Genomic DNA, 22477 nt, shown 5'->3' with positions numbered 1-22477 from the left:
TCATCCCCCCGCCTGTACAGGGACTGCTCAGCGCTTCTGGGTGCACGTCACGCTGGGCGGACCTTAATTGGACTGCTCAAGCAAAATGGTGGCGCCCAGCCAATCACGGGTGGCGATCAGCTGCACACCCACCTGCACCTGTTCCCGCCCAAACCCACCCCCACCAACCCCCCCCGACGGGGAGAAAATTCTCCCCTATATGTTTCAATCAAGTCACCTCTTACTCTTCTAAACTTCAGTGGATACAAGCCTAGCCTGTCCAACCATTCCTCATAAGGCAACCCACCCATTCCAGGTATTAGTCTAGTAAATCTTCTCTGAATTGCTTCTAACGCATCTACTTCTTTCCTTAAATGAGGAGACCAATACTGTACTCAGTACGCCAGATGTGGCCTCACCAATGGCCCTGTATAACTGAAGCATAACCTCCCTATTTTGTATTCAACCCTCCCCTCGCAATAAATGATAACATTCTATTAGCTTTCCTAATTACTTGCTGTATCTGCATACTAACCTTTGCATATTTCAGGGAACCTCATTCACGGTCAGGATGAGGTTTCATGAAGTGTTTAAAAAATCAGTAAAATTTTTTCCAAAATTTCATGTGACACTGTCACATGAGGGAACATGTTTCAAAAATTTTAAAATCTTTTATTTAGATTTTAAGACTGAAACAAATCTCCCTGAGGCACCTCCATGCCTCGGGGAGATCTCTGCGCTCTTTCACGTGCAGGCGCAAAAGAGCGCAGGGAACAACTCAGGGAATCCCTCCCCAACCGTACAGGGAGCGCACAGCACTCCCGGGCAAGCGTCACGATGGGCGGGCCTTAATTGGCCTGCCCACGTAAAAGGACGGCGCAGACCTGATCAGGGGCGCCAATCGGGTTCACACCCACCCCTGCACAATGCTCCCAATGGGGGTAAGTTCTGGCCTATATCTTTTGTAGCCTTTAATAACAGCTGTTTAATCTGTGCATCAAGGAATTTGAATTGTTTTAGTAATTTTGCAAAGGGAAGTATCACTGAGATCTAATAAAGTGGAAATCGATTCCATTCAATAGGTCACCATTGAAAAAACACTGACTATAATCAGGTTTTGATGTAACAATAAAAATAAAGTCAGGGACAGCTGGTATTTCATAGTGATTATATCATAGGGTATGACTGTGATAATTGGAGAGATTACAAATCATTGTTAATATATTTGGTTTAATGATTAATTTTCTTATTCAAAGGCTATGTTTCAATCAAACGTCCAATGCTTGCAATTCTTTGTTGCAAATCCAAACAGGATCAGTATTATTTAATTGCCCATGGAAAAAATTAGGGAGCTCAATTTATATTTCTTTTAAACCACGAAGCCTAGAATCTGGGTTATCAATCATCCACAAGACAGACCTTGTATGGAGAAGCTGCAGATTTTATGGTTAATGCACCCTACAGTTTTCAGATGATCTTAGACCTCTTTGTATGTATCTATACACATGGGAGAGTGGAGAGAAAATTAATTATCAAGGTTTTTATTGGAAAATTACCTTTATTTGATAGCATTGACTGCACCTAGTAGGATTTCAAAAAATGCACAGAAAATATTTTAGCAAAAATGCGGCAATAACCTTTTTAGCAATTTAGTTAACTGTCCAAAAACAATTTATTTGGGATCTGGGGACTTAAGCCTTATTGTATGTATTCCTGAACCACTAGCTCTTTCAGTGAAGGCAGGTTGCTTTGGCAGCCATGTAGTTCCTCTAATTCAGTCACCTTTTGCTGAAGGTGCCTCATGTTCTTGCCCAGCTCATTACCTAGAGTTAGCTGAAACTTCAACAAAGGAATAAGGTACTTGTGGCGACTGTAGCTGTGCAAAATAATTCCACTTTTCTCACAGAATTGGTAGGCACCCTCTATATTACCCAAATCTCTGCAGCACACACTGATAGCGCTGAGTGTAAGAACAAGCCGATCATAGTAACGCATACACAGTTTTTCCTGCAAGCTAAGTACATTCAGAAGACAATTCAAAGCACTGGTATACTGCCCACTTCTAAGGCAGCTGTATCCTTCTTGCACCTCTGGTAGGAAGAAGAACTCAATAAATTCATCTGATTCACGGATGTCTTTGATTGCGTACAACTGTCGTAAGTAGTCCATGAATGCCAATTTGCGTTCAATGATCTTCTCCTGCATGAAGTTCCTGGCCACGATTTTCTTTGGGAATATAATTTCTTCTATCTCTTCTTTAAAATTTTTCAAGATGTTTTTATGTAATTTTTCAAAGTCTGAATATCGACGTTCAACATAAGCTTGGCTGCCATCATAGGTGCCAGACTTTATCACCACCACTTTATACACCTGGGGAGGCAAAAAATACTGATCAGATTGTTGTGAGTTTCAACTAATGTCACATGTTTGATTGGAAAATAAAGAGATGACATGAATACTCTTACAATGGTGTGGGATTATTCAAAGATTTCGGCTCAGACAGTATAATTTTATTTTCTTTGCTAGGCCTATTTGGTGCAGCACAGAGCAAAATTGTGATTCTGCACCATAACATCTTTAGAGAATTTCAGATCCCTTTTTACATAAATACAATTCAGAAGCTCTACCCCACTGAGGTTTGTGGGATTTGTGTTATTAATTAATGGCTATGTTTTCCTCCCTAACTAATTTTAGCACTAAAATGGATGTGAATATAAAGCAGGGAACAGAATTAGCAAGTGGAGGAAAATATCTCCCCAAAGGCACTATTCCAATCTGCAATATGAGCAAAGAGCAAACGAAGAAATGGATTTTTAACTAAAGTAGAAGATTTCTGACACTTTCTTCCACCTGCACAGTTGTCGATTTCTGGGTATACACTTTCACAGTAGAAGTTGCATTGGAATCGTCAGACTGAAATGGAACAAAACTCTTAAGAAACTGCAGCTGTGCACCAATAGGAGCTTATTGGTAGTTGAATGAAGAGCTTTCAATGTGTTATTGGATGGGATGTAAAGGTCACATTCTGTGTCTGAAGCTGTTTGTGATCATGGCTGACGAGAAGAAAGTGCAGGTTTCCAAGAAGGGAGCCAAGAAAGCGCAGAAAAAGTTGCCCGCGAAGGGCGGCAAGAAGAGGAAAAGATCCAGGAAAGAAAGTTACTCCATCTACATCTACAAAGTGATGAAGCAGGTTCACCCCGACACCGGCATCTCCTCCAAGGCTATGAGCATCATGAACTCGTTTGTGAACGATATTTTCGAGTGCATCGCGGGTGAGGCTTCCCACCTGGCCCATTACAACAAGCGCAGCACCATCAGCTCCCGGGAGATCCAGACCGCCGTGCGCCTGCTGCTGCCCGGGGAACTGGCCAAGCACACCTTGTCGGAGGGCACCAAGGCGGTGACCAAGTACACCAGCTCCAAGTAAAACCCCACAACTGACTGAAAAACATTCAAAACAGCATGTTCAATAAGAATAACAACTAATTTGCTGTTTGGAATTTACCCACAACATAGCAAGACTTGTTATCCTGACACCACAACCATGCAAGGAGGGAGATATAACCTTTGTGGATCTCTCTGATGGGAGAATGATAATTCAGTGTGAAGTAAAGCAACTTTTTTTCCAAGGGCTGAATGATCCCTCCCTCAGTGGGGTGTGGGAGTAGGGGGAGTGTGTGGGGGTGCTGTGCAGGGGCGGGCGGAAGCAAGCACAAACCCAATCAGCACCCCCGCTCGGGTCCACACTGCTATTTTATGTGGGTGGGACAATTAAGGCTCACCCGGAAGCTCTGTGCACTCCCTATGCAGGTGGGGGGGGGAGAAGTTTGGTTGGGGGATGATGGAGGCTGAGCCAGGGCCTGTGCTCTTGCACGCATGCACGCAAGAGAGCACAGACATCTCCCTGAGGCACAGGGGTGACTCAGGGAGATCATCTTAAGGTTTTAAAATTTAAAAAAAGGGGAAAAAAAACTTTTAAATCATGTCCCCTCACATGACAGTGTCACATGAGCTGGGACATGTCAATTAATTTTTAAAATAATTTTTATTGAATTTTAAAACACTTCATGAAACCTCGTTCCACTCGTTGGACGGGCAGCTCATGTAATTGTTTTGATTAGTTTTTAACTGGCCTTAATAGGCCTTTGACAGTTCGGTGGGCAAGCTGCCGACTCGGCTGAAAATCTAAATGACCGGCAGTGATGGGATGCCCATCCGATGTCACCGCGCATCTTTTTACATGTCAGCGAGCAGGCACCGGAAAATTCTTCCCCAAGTGATTTTTTAAATTGTGATTGTGATTAAACACAATGTGAATGTATTAAACAAAGCGATATTATTTCTACATCTTGGTAATCATAAGAGTTTTTAGAGCTTCGAAGAATAACTTTATCATTGAAAGATCTACAATAGCCACTCGTCCATAATCGATGGGTGAAAAGTTAAGGGTTAAATCCTGTTGTAAATGTTCTTTTTATACAATAGTATCAAAAAATGTTTGTGACAAATTGAAAACTAAGCATAGAGTTACAATTACACTATCATTGGGGAGATGAGTTATTTCCATTTGGACTGTAGAATATGCCAGCATCAAACAGGGACATATATTTGCATTTTGTCATCGGGTGGCCCCATCTAATAACAGCTGTCAGCCACCAGTCTTCCATGGCAAAATGTGAGCCATGAGTCATAGCAGCATCTATTGAGGTCATTATACACATTTCCCCTTGAGTCCTCCAGCAGCAATATATCAAATGTGAGGATTTTTATGCATCTGGCTTTCCTAATGTCCTGGAAAAAAAAATCAGTTGTACATTAGTAGCCCTCCACACACCTTCTGAAATTCAACTAGTTTCTCATAATTCAAACCAGCTGGTTTTAGACATATAGACTACATGTTGTAGACTGGGTAAAATTAAAAGTCTGGTTGTCAAATCTCCACAATTGTGCTATAATTTAACACTTGGGACGGGGCCGCTATTTTCAAATGGATCGCACATTTGACAGGTAGTGGCTGCATTACACCTGCCGATGGCTGTCGTAAGAAGCCCAAATCATTTTCATGGTAGGGCCTCACCTAAACACTTTGGGTAAGTGTTTGCTGTTTGCACCTAATCTTTTCAATGTCTGCCCATTAACTTTGCTTCAAGTGCAGATTGTGACAGGCTAGTCATGTGAGTGAGATTTAAAGGGATGGAAACAATTAAAGGCAAGTACCAGAATAGGGAGACAAAAATTGTGAATGATTTAGGGAGGTTCAAAAGGCTTCTCAGCTTTTCTCAACACAAGAAACTAAGGAATAACAGGCAGAGGAAACCAAGGTGACACATATGATTTGAGGCAATGACAGAGCAGCCTGGCACTCCTTTCCATGTGTGGTGGAATACTGTGATGGGGTCGCTGGTGCAGGAGGTGCTTATGTGGAGGGTTAGTCTCTTTGACAATCCATAGCATTATCCCCATATCGTCGAAGAACAATCCACTATCTGCTGGCATGAGACACCACAGCTGTGCTGGTCCCTTGAAAGGCCTCTAATGTTGAGTGACATGTAAGGAGCATCAATCATTTCATTATAGGGTCCTCTACGAAATTGCTTACCAGTCATAAATGACTGCTGTGGGAATAATTCTTAATAATGTTGTAAATCCAGGGATTTCACAATCGCCATTAAGTTGAATAGGGATCCCAATGGCAAGAATAAACTTTTATTATTGGCTTTGGCAAGGATAATGATGGAAAGCTATAAATCATCCAGCAATTTGCAGAGGATGAGAACTCATCACCTATCTCTTTTACTCTGCTAATTGCTGGATTTTTTTTTTACAAATGAATAAAGTTGAGCATTGTTAACGCATCATTTGAATGGTGCAACTTCCCAACAATATTTAGTCCACACTGTCAGCTAATGTACAAAAGAAGTTCATTCAACCTCAGCAGAAACATGAAATAGACAACGAATATCAGCACACAATGTATTGTGGCTATAATTCTGACTAACCTCAACAAGGTGGAAAAGTATGTTTTTTTTAAATGGTCTTTTGTTTATTTTTCATAGTAAATGTCATTTATTTGGGAAAAAATTGCATTTGGCTCAGGTAAAAGCTGTTTGAATGAAGCTATTCCTTTATTCGAAAAACAAAGTAAATGCTAAATGTCCTCTCCCTTGCCCACACATTTTACTGGGCCAGTGACCAATCTTGGGCAACGTTAGCAGTTTTTGCTGAATACTTGCTCCAACAAACACAGGAATTCCACTAAAATGGAAATATAGAACTCTGTGTCAATCCCTGAAAATAAATTACTGAAGAGCTGTACAGCAGAGAAATGAAACCATTTCTTACGGTTTAAAGAAGGTAAGTATCAACATTCTTCATAGTTACTTCACATTATATTTTTTCTTTAACACAAAACTCTATCGTGTGTGTTCAACTGGACATTAAGTTTTCCCAGAAGTTCTTTTTGTTGCTTAAAATAATGGTTTTAAAGTATATCACATGTAGCTCATTTCTCTTATTAATGGGGAAGTGGTTACAAAATGGTTCCATACCATCTGACAATCATTTTCAGTAAAATTAGTTTGAGGCGGATCTAAAAGCTGTAACAGGTGAAGACACAAATGGTACAAAGTATATTTTAGTAGGCGGCTGCTCTTAGAAGCAGAAGAAGGAACTAGTGTTAGTATCTATTAGTTTCTGTTGATGTATGTTAAATACCCAGTAGTTTAAGGTGGTGGACATTGATTAGTTAATTATAATCAGATGTGTATAGAAAGAAGAGTCAGCCAGCACTGGTGGTGGGGGCTGCATCTTGTTTTGTCCCTCGTTTTTCCTAATTTAGTTTAATTGGTTTCATCAAAAGAAAAGCACAGGCGGTGGGTGCTAGATGGAGAAGTAAGCTCTGTGGTGAGCAATAAATAGTCTCTGCTAAAATATCCTAGCATGGTATCTTCTTTACAATCAAGCTTGGGAATTCCACTAATATTTGGTAGCACAGAATAGTTGTCTGAAAGTGAAGACTGGAAACTAAGGGCTCTAGGTTTGCACTAAGTGCAGTAGCAGGCGGGAAAAAGAACATTTTACCTGCTGGCCGCAATGGCGGCTTTTCACGCCGTATTGTCCCAATTCAAACTCATTAATCATGCAGATCCAGAAACATTAAGTTTCCATAGCAGGTGGGCTCTCATTTGTCCGGCACACCGTTACCTTTCCGCTTCCTCACACCGGGCGCTATATTTAAAGTGCAGCTGCACACACACCTCTCGGTGCTTCCAGCCCAAGACTGCTGTACAGAAGACATGACCCTGAAAGGCAAGAAGACTGCAGCCCCTCCTATTCAGTGATGTGTCCCTCGAATGCCACTTGGATGCTGTGGAGGGCCTCTGGATGTCCTCTAATCCCACTCTGGGTGAAGGCCTGCAAGCGAGGTCACCAACACAGCATGGGAAGCGGTGGCAGCGGTGATCAGCACCAACACCTTGCAAAAGAAGACAGCCACCCAGTGCCGAAAGAGGCAGTGGAGTGGGGGAGGTGGTGGCATAGTGATATTGTTACTGGGCTGGTATTCCAGAAACTCAGGGTAATGCTCTGGGACCCAGGTTCGAATCCCACCATGGCAGATGGTTGAATTTTAATCCAATAAAAATCTGGAATTAAGTCTAACTATGAAACCATTGCTGATTGTCATAAAAACCCATCTGGTTCACTAACATCCATTGGGGAAGGAAATCTGCCGTCCTTACCTGGCCTGGCCTACATGTGACTCCAGTTCCACAGAAATGTGGTTGACTCTTAAATGCCCTCTGAACAAGGGCAATAAATGCTGGCTGAGCCAGCGATGCTCACATCCCACGAACGAATAAAAAAGAGGATGAATGGATCTCCTCCATTTCACCAGGGTAAGTCACTCTTCTCATCACTCTCAACTCACACACTCACAAACCCATCACACATCCACTGGGATCTCACTCCCTGCCAGTGCAAGAGACAGCACCATTCATTCTCTCACACATACAGTCATTGTCCTCATCCCATCCATGGCACTCACCACCCATACATGCCAGGCATCCCTATTATCTGACCTGTCAAGCGTCCTGCTTACACTCTATCTGTACTCATGCAGGACAAGCTGGTACACAACAAGAGGGAGAGCTCGCAGTCTGGTGGAGGAATCAGTATTTAAAGAAGAGATAAATAGATTTTTGAAATATCAGGGAGTTGAGGGCTATGAGGAGCTAGCACAAAAGAGGAGTTGAAGCGTGGGGCAGATTAGCCATGATCTTATTGAATGGTAGGGCAGGCTTGAGGGGCTGAACAGTCTGCTCCTATTTCTTATGTCCTTATGTTCTTATTAAGGTTCTAACAGACTTTGAAAATAGAGTCATCCAGCTGTCTGGCGCAATTCATCCAGCTGGATCTGGACTGTTCCTGTGCTGACAGTGAGGTCGGCGGTGCTCCACCAAGTGAGGATCCAGCAGTGCAACCTCCATCAGATAACCATGTTGTGAATGGTCTGTCCTGTTTCACAGGTCACTGCCATGCACTAATTACCTCTCCTTGCTTTCACAGGCACATCTGGGAAACAACCAAGGGAATCCACAACCCAGGGCCTCAACTCAAGCCCTGAAGACATCTTAGAAGAGGAATCTGCTGAAACCCTAATTGAAGACCCATCACAGTGCTCACCCACACCCTCCACCAGCGCAGAGACACACACCTATGTGGGACCTAGTCACATGCAGGGTGGTGTGGTGGGGGGAGGTGGGGAGGGAAGCAGCCACACTTGGGGAAACCTTGTATAAAGTGACCATTCCTCTGCAGCTGCGACAGTTCAGGCGCAGCCATATTGATATAATTGGATTCGGGTTCCTAGCTTATCTGCCCACTCAAGCACTGCAGAGGCACGAAAGTGTCACCAAGTGTTCCAGAGCTTTTCACCCCTCTGTCACAGGCTGCAAACTGATGAGTGTTACAGTGATTATTCTTGGGTTCATCCTCCATCCATGGAGTTTAACTGACTGAATGTGAGATTGCAATGATTTCACTTGGAAATTCCTGAATCAGTAATTGCCTTTAAATTATTGAACTGTGCTAGAATATGAAACCTGGATAGGTTGTGGGTTTTAACTGGAGTTAGATTCAAAGAGAGAGATACACTTATGGATCAAATGTCCAAAGCCTTAAAAAAATTTTGAGGAGGTGTTCATTGCCCTCTGTTTTTATGGTGCAAATGGGTTCTTCAGCAGTGACACCAAAGATGAAGGATACAATGCTAGCAGCATTTTGAGAACGTTCAAATATAGGTCCCAAACATCTGCACAAAAGCATTACAAACAAAAGTATGAGGGCAGAGGCCTTTTTTGGGAGCTATAATAGGCGACAGGAGTTAGGCAATAATGGAAGGATGGTGAACCCAGGAATAACCAAGGAGCGGTCAACAGGTGCTTCATATGCCAATCTAAGTATCATTATGCATTGAATTGCCCAAAAATGAAAAATGGGATTTTTGAGACAACATGTGACATGGAAGATATAGAAGGTGAGGAGGACGATAATGACCAATCAGAAGGAATCAGATTGGTCACCAGAAGCTTCAGTCCAGTAATGAGTATCCTAGTTGCGAATATGTTCACTTGCGCAGTTCTAGATAGTGGGTGTATGCCCATGGTATGTGGAGTGGACTGGCTAACTGGTTCCATGGATTCTTTCAGTAAAGAAGACCAAAGAAAAGTCAAAGAGTATGACAGTTGTAATTGTTTCAAGTTCAGTGGTGGCAACACATTGATATCACTAAAAAGAATAGTAATTCCATGTAAAATAGCAAGGGCAGATCACTTTATCAGTACTGATGTGGTATCGAGTGAAACAACTTTACTGTTAAGTAAGCCCTCAATGAAACAGGCCCAAATAAAGTTGGACTTGGAGCATGATAAAGCGATTGTTTTTGTTAGATCTGTATATTTGCAATTTACACAGTCAGGACATTATTGTATTCCTTTAAGGCCTTTTTAACAGCACTGTGGGTGTACCTACACCACATGGACTGCAGTGGTTAAAGAAGACAGCTCACCACCACCTGCTCAAGGGCAACTAGGGATGGGCAATAAATGCTGGCCCAGCCAGTGAATCCCACATCCCGTGAATGAATAAAAAAATTTACAAAAATCTCTAGACAGAATATTAAAGAGGTATTAATGAACACTGGGGATAGGGATTTGAAGGAGAAGAGGGAAATTATTACCAAACTACATTGACAATTTGCACATCCCTCTGGCCATAGGTTGAAGATTCTGTGAAAGGATGCAATGTTACAGGATGAGGAATACACTAGACTTCGAGGATATTAGTGAAAATATGTTACTTGTAAAAAGTAAAAGGAGAACACCATCGCATCAGTAGTTAGTCTTCCACTGGTGAGAGTCTTTAGTGAAACCATGGCAATGGATGTCAAAAGTATGGGATAAAGAAAAAGATATTTTTCTTCTACATCTTGTAGGCATGGCAACTAGATTTAGTCTGTCAATGGTAATTTATTGTAAAGACAAAGAAGTAATTATCGATAAGATAATGGAAAGATGGATAGGAGTGGTGCTGGGAACACCAGCCAAATTCTTAACAGACAATGGAGGAGGATTTGCTAATGATGAATTCAGGAGCATGTGTGAAAATTTGTATATTGTAGCAATGTACACAGCAGCAGAAAGCCCTTTCGGTAATGGAATATGTGAGATTAATCACACCGTGATTGATGAAATGATTTGAAAAATTTTGGCTGACCAACCAAATTGTAAATTGACAACTGCTCTACTGTGGGCAATACATGCAAAAAACATGCTCCAGATAGTTGGGGGCTACACCCCTATCAATTAGTTCCCTCTCCCAGCATCCAGTCCCTCTAGAATCCTGGCTTCAACTTCAGCTTGGGACTTGCTATCTGTCCCTGTGCTGTCCAGTCTCTCCGGCGGCTGCTTCCAACTGAACTCAAACTGCTTTCGGTTTTAGTTTTGCTTGTCCGTACATGTCTGTGTATGAGTGGGTGGGTCTCCCTCGCTGGACCTTTGTTGCTAGGCAACAGCACAGCTTTTCTCTACTCTTGTTGGCTTTAACTCTCGTTCAAGAGTCCTAAAAATCTCATTAGAAATGCTGGTATACAAACAGAGCTTTAGATCTGCTGTCTCCACTTAAACATGAAACTAGATCCCAGGTTTCACCTTTTAAAAAAGATAAAAATTGAACTTAAACTTAAAGATATACCTTATTCCTAACAAACACAAATACAAATATAACTTACTAAACTATCTCTATTTCCTAACAATGAAATATTATAAAAAAAGAAGGGTAGAAAGAATGGAGAGGCCCAGGAAAAGTTATAGGCACTGATGGCAAAATGATAATTTTGCAACATGGTAAAAAACTATTAGAGTGCATTCTACGTGGCTTACTGGCACTGATTACACATTGATGGAACTCAAACAAAGGATGGAAACTGAAGGTGCACATGCACTTCGCACACATGCCTGACCTGTATGAACAACAGGTTGTGGCAGATAATGAGCTAACTCAGGGTAGACCAAGTAATAGTGAAGATTGGGATAGGGCCATTTATCACAAAGATCAACTATCAAAAGTTGGAAGTATGATGGCATATATGCCAGAAGGAACTATTGAGTGGAGGGAAGCCACCATAGTAGGAAGGGCAGGAAAGCCCACAAGGAAATACAAAAACTGGCTGAATGTACAAGACAAGGGGCAGAATATCAGATCCATGGATTGGCAGAAGGAAGTAAGAATGTGGAAAGCCAGGAAACATAGTGTAAGTTCAGACAGGGGGCCTACTGGTGATCACAGCCCAAGGAAAAGATCAAGAACTTGTGAAAGGAAGTCTAGTCACAGGAGGGACAGCCAAGTGGTAGTACTCCAGATACGGATGGGAGTTCTATTAGGTGACGTAATTTAACAAGAGCAAGGACCAAAGAACAAGTGAGGAACAACACAAGAACTAGGAGCCCCTGTAGAGAAGCTCTAATGGCTACTAACAAGTTAATGCTAAATTGGTAAAGGAGGAAAAACAAAAAGAATTTGATAGTTGGAGAGAGTTTGGCATTTACATGGAGATACTAGACAAAGGACAGCCAGCATTGTCCCATAGGTGGATATGTACAGAGAAAATACTTTCTCTTGGTACATATAAAGTTAAAACTCAGGGTTTTGAGGAACAACAGGGTGACCAGGAAGTTAGAATAGGCTCCCCAACAGCGGGAAAAGTAAGTTTGAGGATTTTCCTAGCCCTTATAGTGGCATAGTCAGGGAATGTAAATCCACCGACATAAAAGCAGCATTTTTGCATGGGGAATGATTCAAAGAGCAGTTTGTTAAAGCCTTCAGAAGAAGGTTGAGATATAGAGGGAAATTATGGAAGCTAAACAAGTATGCTTACGGGCTAAACGATGCATCCAGGGTATAGTATTTTTCAGTTAGGTCTGTCTTACTAAAAGCTGGTTATCTTCAGCTAAAAACAGATCTAGCAATGGTTGTTGGTACGATGAAGGAAAACTAGCAGGCATTTTTTTAATGCGCATAGATGATTTCCTGTGAAAGCAATCTACGACATTTGAAATATTTGTGATAGATCAAATTATAAAGGATGCTTCTGTTGGGGAAGTGCTCTAAGCAAATACGACATTGAAGAAATTAAGTTTAGAAGAATGTGCGCTCTGATTTCCAGATCTGGGTAACCCAGAAGGGATCAAATTAATCATTTTTTAGTGACATCTCACATATTAACCTTCCTGATGGTTATTCGAGCACAGCAAGATTCATTATATTTTTTGTGGGAAGAAATGATAATTTCCATTAGCATGGGAATGCAGGAAAATAAAGAGAGTAGTTGAAAGCACCTCAGCTGCAGTGACACTTGTGCTGGTAGAAGCGACAGATGTGGTTATGTATTCATCAAGTATTTTAAAGCAACGCCGTTTTAAGAGGCAGCCAGGGAAAAACGTGCCTATAGAATACTATGTAGGTAATCATTTGCTCTGGGACAGAGCCCATTTGACAAAGAGTGTTACAGAAAAGAGGCTGAGGATTGATTTTGCGAGTATGAAAGAGATGTTGGAAAGGAAGGATATGTCAGAAAAAAAATGGGTCAACGCAAGTCACAAATTATTGGAATGTTTCACAAAATGAACTGCTTGTCCAAAGATTTGTTAGATAACCTCGAAGAGGGATGCCTTGTGTTATATTGGATTCTGAGAACATGGAAATTTTCTTGCTGCAATCTTATTAATTTTTTTTTTGCTTTCAAGATGGGGGGAATGTGGAATATGTTGAAGATTGATTGTATGATAAAATAATCTGTTATCATCTTGCATTTTTTCTTATGAATAGTTTTTGTTTCATATCAATTTAATTTGAAGAATAGAAGGGAATCCGTTAGTATCTAATAGGTTCTGTTGATGGATGTTGAACACCGAATAGTTTAAGTAATAGGATGAACAAGTGTTGGGTATTTTTTAGTTAACTATATTCAGGTATATATATAAAAAAGAGTCAGCCAGCACAGGTGGTGGGTGCTGGAGTGGAGAGGTAAGCTGAATCAGTTCGATTATAATTAAAACTTTCCTCTTGCAATTTATAATGTAACTTGGTGCATTCTTTTGAGACTTGATTTAAGGACATCAGAATATAAGAATGTAAGAAGTAGAAGTAAGAGCAGGTCGTATTTGAGCCTACTCTGCCATTGAATGTGATTATTATTTCATTTCAGTCCTAGATGATAGACATCTTATCCTGATACCATGCCTCTGTTTTCTAGATTCCCAAGAAAATTCTATTCATGTGGTAATCTGATAAATAAGCTTTGTGCTTCGGGAAATAGATTGATCCTGAAAGGACAATAAAATGATACTCCATGGTGAAACCTGAGAACTGGCTGCTATATTTTACATATGGGCGAACAGCAATATGTTTGTGTGGTAAGTGGGAAATGCAACTTCTCAGTGCTTTCTGAACATCTCAGTGATCATTTTAAGTGAGCACTACAGCAACAAGAATGTACACCACCAGCTGTGTAAAATATATAAAGTAAAAATGCCAAAAGACTCTCACCTTTTCGAAATAATAACTGACCATTTGTTAATTTCTTTACAAGGATATTGTGAATTTGAAAGATTTTTTATGATTCCATATGTTTGCAATTCCAGGTTTAATTTATTGAATGCAAGAAATCAGAAGAACTGTATTTTGTATTCTCCTCAGTGGATTTCCTCTATGGTATGTTTGAAGCAATGGTAAGAGAGAAAATCAATGGAGCAGAAAAAAAAGCCAACTTCCCCTAGCACTTCCCTTTTTTAAATGTACAATTGAAGAAATATGTAGCATGTGAAATTTCCAAGATGCAAACGCTGCAGTGTTTCTCAGGACACTGTGCTTCCTGAGTATCTGTCAATAATTTCAGAAACTACACACAGTTATAACTTATTTTAGAACCATAGTACCATAGAAAGGTTACAGTGCAGAAAGAGGCCATTCAGCCCATCGTGTCTGCGCCAGCGAAAAAAGAGACATAAGAAACTAATCGTTCATTTTAATCCACTTTCCAGATCCTGGTCTGTAGCCTTTGTGTATCATTTTCTGTTTTAACTCGGTATCAAATTTCTTAAAAGCATGGAAAATATTTCTTGCTTTATATCCTAATTTGTACATTATTGATGTTTTGGGGGAATGCTGGAAATGAAACATTTAGTCCTGTTGCTGACATCTGCAGTATACTCAGGGGAGGCATAACCTCTTCCTCTACTTTGTAGACTTTGTTCTAGGTGATCATAGGTGCTCATAAGTATAATGGGGAGAAATTGGGTTCTAAAGTGCCTGCTAGAATTATACATGGCCTCCTAATGGTTGTAAATAAGGCGCAAGATAAGCATGCATACTTCTGGTGTCGGACTCCATCTTGTTAAAGGGTTTATGCACCTGTACCTAATGGCCACCATGCAGAGCAGGCAGAATATGACATTACTAAGAGAGACACATTGATTTGACTCCAGTCCTGCCCTTTTAAAATGCCAAGCTCCAACCTGCAATCTGTCTTAACTTCACACAGCTGAACACATCAAATGCCATGAAGAACCCTCACCAATGCTACTTAAACCATTATGCACCACTTACAGGTTAGTTGCTGAATTATTTCTTCTGGCTGCTGGAGCAATTGCACGCTTTTTTGTAGCTTTCCTATATTTGCCTAAAGCTTCAATAGTTTACAGGCTAGTACTGAAATGTCTTTTGTTCATCTAGAAGCTCGAAACAAGTTGCTTCCAGGGAAGGGTGGCCTGGTAGGCCTTTCTTAGGTAATTGAGCCTGACTGTGAGAACAGAGGTCATGAAGAGCAGGACAAACTGCTAGAAGATGGAGGAGGAGGAGGAAAAGTGCAACTCTTAGCAAGAGGCCATACCCACCAAGAGTCTTCCAGGAGAAATTCTCTTATCTCAACTTTAAAAAAGACCAGTTCTTGAGGCATCTTACCTTCACTAAAGAGGCTGTGACTGAAATCTGCCAACTGCTGCAGTCACAGCTGCAGCCTCAAAGCAGGGCAAAGATAGCAACCGGAATTTTCCGGCTTGTCCCGCCGGTGGGATCTTCCGGTCCTGCCAATTTCAATGGACTTTTGGCTGGCTCACCACATCTGCCATGGCAGCACCCGCTGTGCCAGGGCTGGAAAATCCCAGCCAGCATTGCCTGTGACATAGACTGTGGCTCTTAACTTTTATGTTCTGACTTCTTCCTGGCTGCTGCTGAAGATATAAGCACTACATTGCTGCATAAGGGAAGTAACTGAGGTTTTCTATGCACAGATGGACAACATCACCTCATTCCCTCTTTCCAGAAACAAGCAGGCAGAGCAAGCATGAGGGTTTGCACAAACTGCAGGCTTCTGCATAATGAAGGGTCTTATTGATTTCACACACACACACACACACACACACACACACACACACACACACACACACACAAACACACACACACAGACACCATCCCCATTCCCACCAAACCCCCCTCCCCCCTACCCTTGCATGAGTTTCATAACAACGCGGCCATTTCCATGAACCAAAAGGGATTTTGCTCGCACAATGTGCAGCTGGTGTGTGATGACAGTTCATCCTACAGGTGAATGTCTGTCACCCTGTTAGTAGTCAGGATTCCTTCATTCTGTGGCAATCCTCCCTAAGGCCTGTATTTGACCCATCAAGGCAAGTCATAGGCTTGGCTATTGGGCGACATGGGTTACCCATTGGGATATTCAATGCATTTTACCTCTTGGTTTTCTGTCTGTAAGAATATGATTGGCTACTTGGGCCCTTTGATGACATCACTGATGCTGGATGTCAGAGATAGTTGGCACCAGAAACAAATTAACATCAGGTTCAGGTTCATGGAAGATTTTACATTTGTCATTATGCAAATAAGTCTGAGCGGATACTTGACCATAACCTCACTTTGGAGAAACAGCACAATTTGTACCTGGATTGTTTATTGCACTCAAAGTGAAAACTGTACCTCCCAAGACTATTACTGAGTTTGAAGATTTAAATGACAGTTGTAACCAGCTTTATATTTTGGTTCAATAACCATTGTACCCATTGTAATCATTATTTGTCCATTATCTGTTGTATAATTACATCTAGCTTGCTGACTCAAACTTACCACATATTTGGAGCCCTGATCTTCGACAGTTCTAGTTTCTGGAATTTCAAACAGCAGTCGGATTGGCTTCACCTTCTTATTCACAGCATTCCAGTGCTGCAACAGTTGCTTTGTGGTTAGTGTAGCTTCTGAGACTGCTGTGCTGTAAGGGGCTAAGAAAGGGAGATAACCTATAAAGTGTGTTTCGTTTTAGCTTATTAGAACACAAGTGTAACATTCAACTCGATAGCTTTTGTGGCTGGCTTGAAATCAACCCTGTAACTCCATCAATGTAATATTTCAATCCTTTGTCATGCTGGATTTTGGTAGAATGCTTATGGCAGACATCAAATGTTTGTATGCCTGTGACCTATCACTCCATAGGATCACAGAAATCATAGCACAGGTGGAAACCCTTTGGCCTGTTGCACCTGTCCTAGCTCTCCAACTGAAGGTATCCATTCTTTTCCCATATACTGCTATCCTCTTATATTCCTTTTTGAATGTTTATGCAGCTCCCTTTTAAATTATGGGCAGAATTCTCCCCCCCCCCCCCCCTGGCTGTCATGGGGGGTGGGGAGGGGGGGGGCGGGATTTAGTAGTGGGCGTGCCGCCATTTTACGTGGGCAGGCCAATTAAGGCCCACCCAGCGTGAAGTTCACAAGGAGGTGCTATGTGCTCCCTGTGCGGGCGGGGGGGTGGGTGGTGGAGGATTCCCTGAGCCGAGAGTGCGCTCTTTCGCGCATGCATATGAAAGAGCGCACTCATTTCCCTGAGGCCAAGTGCTGCCTCGGTGAGATCAGCTCCACAATAAAAAATCTGAAAAATAGAAAAAAAAAATTTCCCTGACATGTCCCCTCATGTGACTGTCACATGAGTTGGGACATGTCCATCACTTTTAAATACACTTTAATTACATTTTTCAAAACCTACATGAAACCTCATCCCGCCCATGGATGAGGTTTCATGCTTTTTCTAATGCCCGCCAGGGCTCCCGGCCTGCCCGCCAACCTTAACATTGGACGGGCAGGCCCATTAATTAGTTTAACAACTTTGTCAATGGCCTCAGTTGGCCCCGCCCCCTGCTCGCTGACCAGGAAATCCTGACCCATGTTATAGACTGCCTGAATAGCTACTTGTCGTAAAAAATTCTGTGTTCTAATTACACCATAATAAAAACAATCCTTAATCTTTTGACTTCATTCTTCCAGTGAAATCCTTAAGTTCAGGACACTTGTTATTAATATGCCACAGTGAGACAAATCTTTCACAATTTACCCTTTAAACCCCTCACTTTAAAAAAGTTATATTAATTCTCTCTGAACATTCTCGATCCTAAAAAATGGTTTCTGAATCTTTCTTCATCTTATTTCTGGAATAATTCTAGTGAATCTTCCATGATGTTAATATACTTCTTAAAATGGTTTGCCCAAAATGGCAAACAATATTACATCTGTGGCCTAACCAATTTCTTTTTTAAATCAACATACTTTCCTTTTATACTCAATGCCCCTTTGTATAAAACTCAGAATCTTGTTTACTTTTTTAAAGCCCTTTTCTACCTTCCATCCCAACTTGAATGATCTTCTTAACCATAACCCTGGATCATTCTTGACTCAGCAGATGGGATTTTCTGCTCCTATGAGAGGAGGTTCTGTTCATTAAACTGAATAAGTGGTACATCAACGGCTCTTGAGCCCAGAAGCAGAAAAACCTGGTAAGCCTGTTTTTTTAATAAGCAGTGCCAAAATGCTGCCCTGTCTGTTCCAAGGTTTAGGGAGAATAATTCACTCATGTTTAATGTCTTATGCTGTTTTTAAAACTGAGCATAAAAGAAGCCAACAAGATTTGGACATACACTCTGAATGGGTAGGAAAGCATTCGAATTGCACAACAATGACACAATTTAGCATTAAATGTATCTCTCAACGTGGTCAGTTATATCACCTCCTTCACCTTCTTTATCTTGTGGTGAAGCTCCACCCATTGTACTGCATCCTTGTGCACTGAGAACTGTATTTCCAGCACTATTAACACTTTGTTCCTTAATAGGCCTTTTATTGCAAAATGCTGCTGAAGATTCATTGTTCACTGATGAATTTTGCTGTTTGGTCTCTTCCATAGTTTTCACAGCCTGTGCATAGTAAAAACACAAGGTTATATTTTTAAATCTGTCTGTTTGAAGAGACTCAGTGGGTGGCTGATTGATTAGTGTTAACTAACTGTAAATGTTGTGGGGGTGTAGGTGAATTGTGTTATTAAATGCAGTATTTTTACCATGGCATGTACATCTGAAGTTCAAGTCCTAATTTGGAGGATTTGTCTTTGCACTTATCTAAAAGAATGAACAAAAGAAAGGCATGCATTTACATTCTCAGAACTTTCTCAAGGTGCTTAACATTTAAAGGATTCCTTGGAACTGAACTGAGAAAGGCGCGACTGTTATTTTGTGTTTTGAGCCAGCTGAAATTTGGAGCACCAAGACCCGTAGGTTTCCTGGGTCACCAGATTGTTGCTCCCAGCTTGCCACAGTTATCTTGATGATGCCCAAGGACAAATTTAGAATGATCCCCAAGCCTCACTGTCCTGGCAAGCTTTGGCTTTGCACCACGTGGATCACAACCAGTTTTGGGTGCAAATGAATTTAGGACCTTCTGTATTCCTTGAGACATAGAGGGTCCTAAATTCATTAGCACCCATGAGAAATCCCTTTGTTTTCTTCACCAATGTCTCATATTGTTTGCATTACTGTAACCCTACAATAATTTCTGTCATATAATAATTTCCTATTCTTAAATTGGGCACCTAGTAGGTCATTCTGTTTCTTTTCCTGTGTTTGTGTTTGCCCATCCTTTTCACCTTGTTCTGTTCCAATTTAAACATTGGTCATCAATAATATCTTCCTCTGAGTCCCAGTAATGAAACAAGTGGCAATAGTCAGATAAAAGAAGGGATGAATTTTAGCCAATCGGAAGCTCAAATCCTGAAAATTAATATGTGGATGCTATGTACATTATTGGGTCAGTTTTCTAAATGGGGAGAGAATTCAGAAATCTGGAGTGCAAAGGGACTTGGGAGTCCTAGTCCAGGATTCTCTTAAGGTTAACTTGCAGGTTGAGTCAGTAGTTAGGAAGGCAAATGCAATGTTGGTATTTATTTCGAGAGGACTAGAATATAAAAGCAGGGATGTGCTCTGGTCAGACCACATTTAGAATATTGTGAGCAATTTTGGGCCCCATATCTCAGGAAGGATGTTCTGGCCCTGGAGAGGGTCCAGAGGAGGTTCACGAGAACGATCCCAGGAATGAAAGGCTTAACATATGAGGAACATTTGAGGACTCTGGGTCTATACTCGATGGAGTTTAGAAGGATGAGGGAGGATCTGATTGAAACTTACAGAATACTGAAAGGCCTGGATAGAGTGGAAGTGGGGAAGGTGTTTCCATTAGTAGGAGAGACTAGGACCCGAGGGCACAGCCTCAGAGTAGAACAGGGATGAGGAGAAACTTCTTTAGCCAGAGAGTGGTGAATCTATGGAATTCATTGCCACAGAAGGCTGTGGAGGCCAGGTCATTGAGTGTATCTAAGACCAGGATAGAAATGTTCTTGATTGGTAAGGGGATCAAAGGTTACGGGGAGAAGGCGGAAGAATGGGGTTGAGAAACTTATCAGCCATGATTGAATGGTGGAGCAGACTCGATGGGCCGAATTGTCTAATTTCTGCTCCTATGTCTTATGGTCTTATGGTCTTATGGGTCAATCCTAGACTTCTAAAACTAAATGTAATCAAGCAGAGCCAACATAGTTTTATGAAAGGGAAACCGTGTTTAACTAATTTATTGGAGTTCTCTGAGGGAGTAACAAACAACATGGATAAAGGGGAACCTGTGGATATGCTTTACTTAGATTTCCAGAAGGGATTTGACAAGGTGCCACATCAAAGGTTACTACACAAAATAAGAGCTCATGATGTTAGGGGTAACATATTAGCATGGATAGAAGATTGGTTAGCTAACAGGAAATAGAGAATAGGCATGAATGGATAAGTTTTGGGTTGGCAAGAAGTAATAATTGGAGTGTCACAGGGATTAGTGCTGGGACCTCAATTATTTACAATTTATATCAATGGTTTGGATGAAGAGACCAAATGTATGGTTGCTAAATTGGCAGTTGATACAAAGATAGATAGGAAATTAAGCTATGAAGAAGATACAAGTAGTCTGCAAAGGAATATAGATAGGCTAAGTGAGTGGGCAAAAATTTGGCAAATGGAGTATAATGTGGGAAAGTGTGAACATATCAACTTTGGCAAGAAGAATAGGTGTCATGAAAGTATAATAATTCTCATAATATTATTGTGATTTATTGTAAAAGTAGGTTAATTGTGGGATTTGGATAGTGTGTGTGTGTGTGTGTGTGTGTGTGTGTGTGTGTGTGTGATTTAATTTAATTGGAGACAGCTGACCTGGAGCCTTTGTTCATCAAAAGAAGCTAGGTTTGAAATGCTAAATCCGTAAACGTGGCTGAAGTCTTCCTACATAAGATGAGGAGAAATTGTATTTTTTAGATAAATCAGGGCAGTTTGAATTTCAAAGAGATGGTAGGATGTTTACACTTAGCCAGAGAAGCTAAGCCAAGCAGTGTGTTTATTTTTCCCAAAGGTTACTGACAATATTAGCACCATGAAAAGATTTATATTATGAGAAAAGTAAAGTTCGAAAACATATGGGAACAACGGAATTTACATTAAAAGGGAGAAACATGTATAAAGGAGAATGAGGCTGTGTTAGGGAAGGCATTGTAAAATCTATTAGCAGCGTGAGAAGCCTCCAGTGTTTGTGCATTAAGCCTGCTGTCTACAGAAACAGAAGCTGGGAAAAGCCACTTTGAATTCTACTGTTCAGAGTATTGTGTTGACTTGCTTGGATCTGTTTAAAATCTTTTTTTTAACTGTTGCCTGAATGGGGGTATAACGGGAAGCCAGATTAATTAGGAGTTTTAGGAGTTATTATAGGAGTAATTTGTAGAACTGTGTATGTGCTTGAAATCTTTTCTTTTGTTAATAAATGTTTAATTTAATTTTCTAAAATTCTCTGAAATCTTGGTGGACTTATTACTTCTGAATTCAGTGCTCGCATCTCAAAATAACTACAAATTGCAAAACTATTGTGACCACATGATCATGTTTCACTAATTGATTTGATCCACCTGGCACACATCATCTGCCACATCGTAACATAGAAAAGCAGCATTTTATTTAATTAGAAAGGCAAATAGGATGTTGTTGTTTATTGCAAGGGGGACGGAATATAAAAGTAGGGATGTTTTGCTACCGTTGGACAGGGTATTGTTGGGACCACTATGTACAGTTTTGGTCTCCTCATTTAAGAAAGGATATAAATGCATTTGAGGCAGTTCAGAGAAGGTTCACTCGATTGAAAAATGGGATGGGGGGGTTTATGTTATGAGGAACAGTTGGACAGGCTAGGCCTGTATTCATTAGAGTTTAGAAGATTGAGAGGTGATCTTATTGAAACGTAAGATCCTGAGGAAACTTGACAGGGTGGATGCTGGAAGGATGTTTCCTCTTGTGGGAGAGACAAGGACTCGGGTGCACAGTTTAAAAATAAGGGGTTGTCTATTTAAGATGGAGATGAGGAGAATTTTTTTTTCTCAGAGGTTTGTGAGTCTTTGGAACTCTCTACCCCGGAGAGCAGTGGAGGCAGCGTCAATGAATGTTTTTAAGACAGAGGAAGATAAGTTCTTGACTAACAAGGGAGTCAAATCGTCTCGGGGATAGGTGAGAATATGGATTTCAGGCCAC

The 22477-nt window shown here is 41.1% G+C and overlaps 1 protein-coding gene across 2 annotated transcripts in view; it reads right to left on the bottom strand.

The window, feature by feature from the left end:
* Nucleotides 1-1189: 1189 nt before the first annotated feature.
* Nucleotides 1190-22477, bottom strand: part of snx20 (sorting nexin 20) — a 28188-nt gene continuing 6900 nt past the window's right edge. The window contains exons 2-4 of one of the 2 annotated variants that reach the window (XM_041192237.1): nt 18601-18787; nt 16675-16826; nt 1190-2349 (exon numbers count right to left, since the gene is read on the bottom strand). In XM_041192237.1, coding sequence (XP_041048171.1) covers nt 1678-2349; nt 16675-16826; nt 18601-18775 — 999 coding nt within the window. In that variant the 5' untranslated portion in view covers nt 18776-18787 and the 3' untranslated portion in view covers nt 1190-1677. The remainder of the gene's footprint in view (nt 2350-16674; nt 16827-18600; nt 18788-22477) is intronic. The other variant, XM_041192238.1, reaches the window with a different exon arrangement.

Source organism: Carcharodon carcharias, chromosome 7, assembly GCF_017639515.1.
Source record: "Carcharodon carcharias isolate sCarCar2 chromosome 7, sCarCar2.pri, whole genome shotgun sequence".
Classification (NCBI taxonomy): Eukaryota; Metazoa; Chordata; class Chondrichthyes; order Lamniformes; family Lamnidae; genus Carcharodon; species Carcharodon carcharias.
This window is presented reverse-complemented; position numbering and strand designations above follow the sequence as displayed.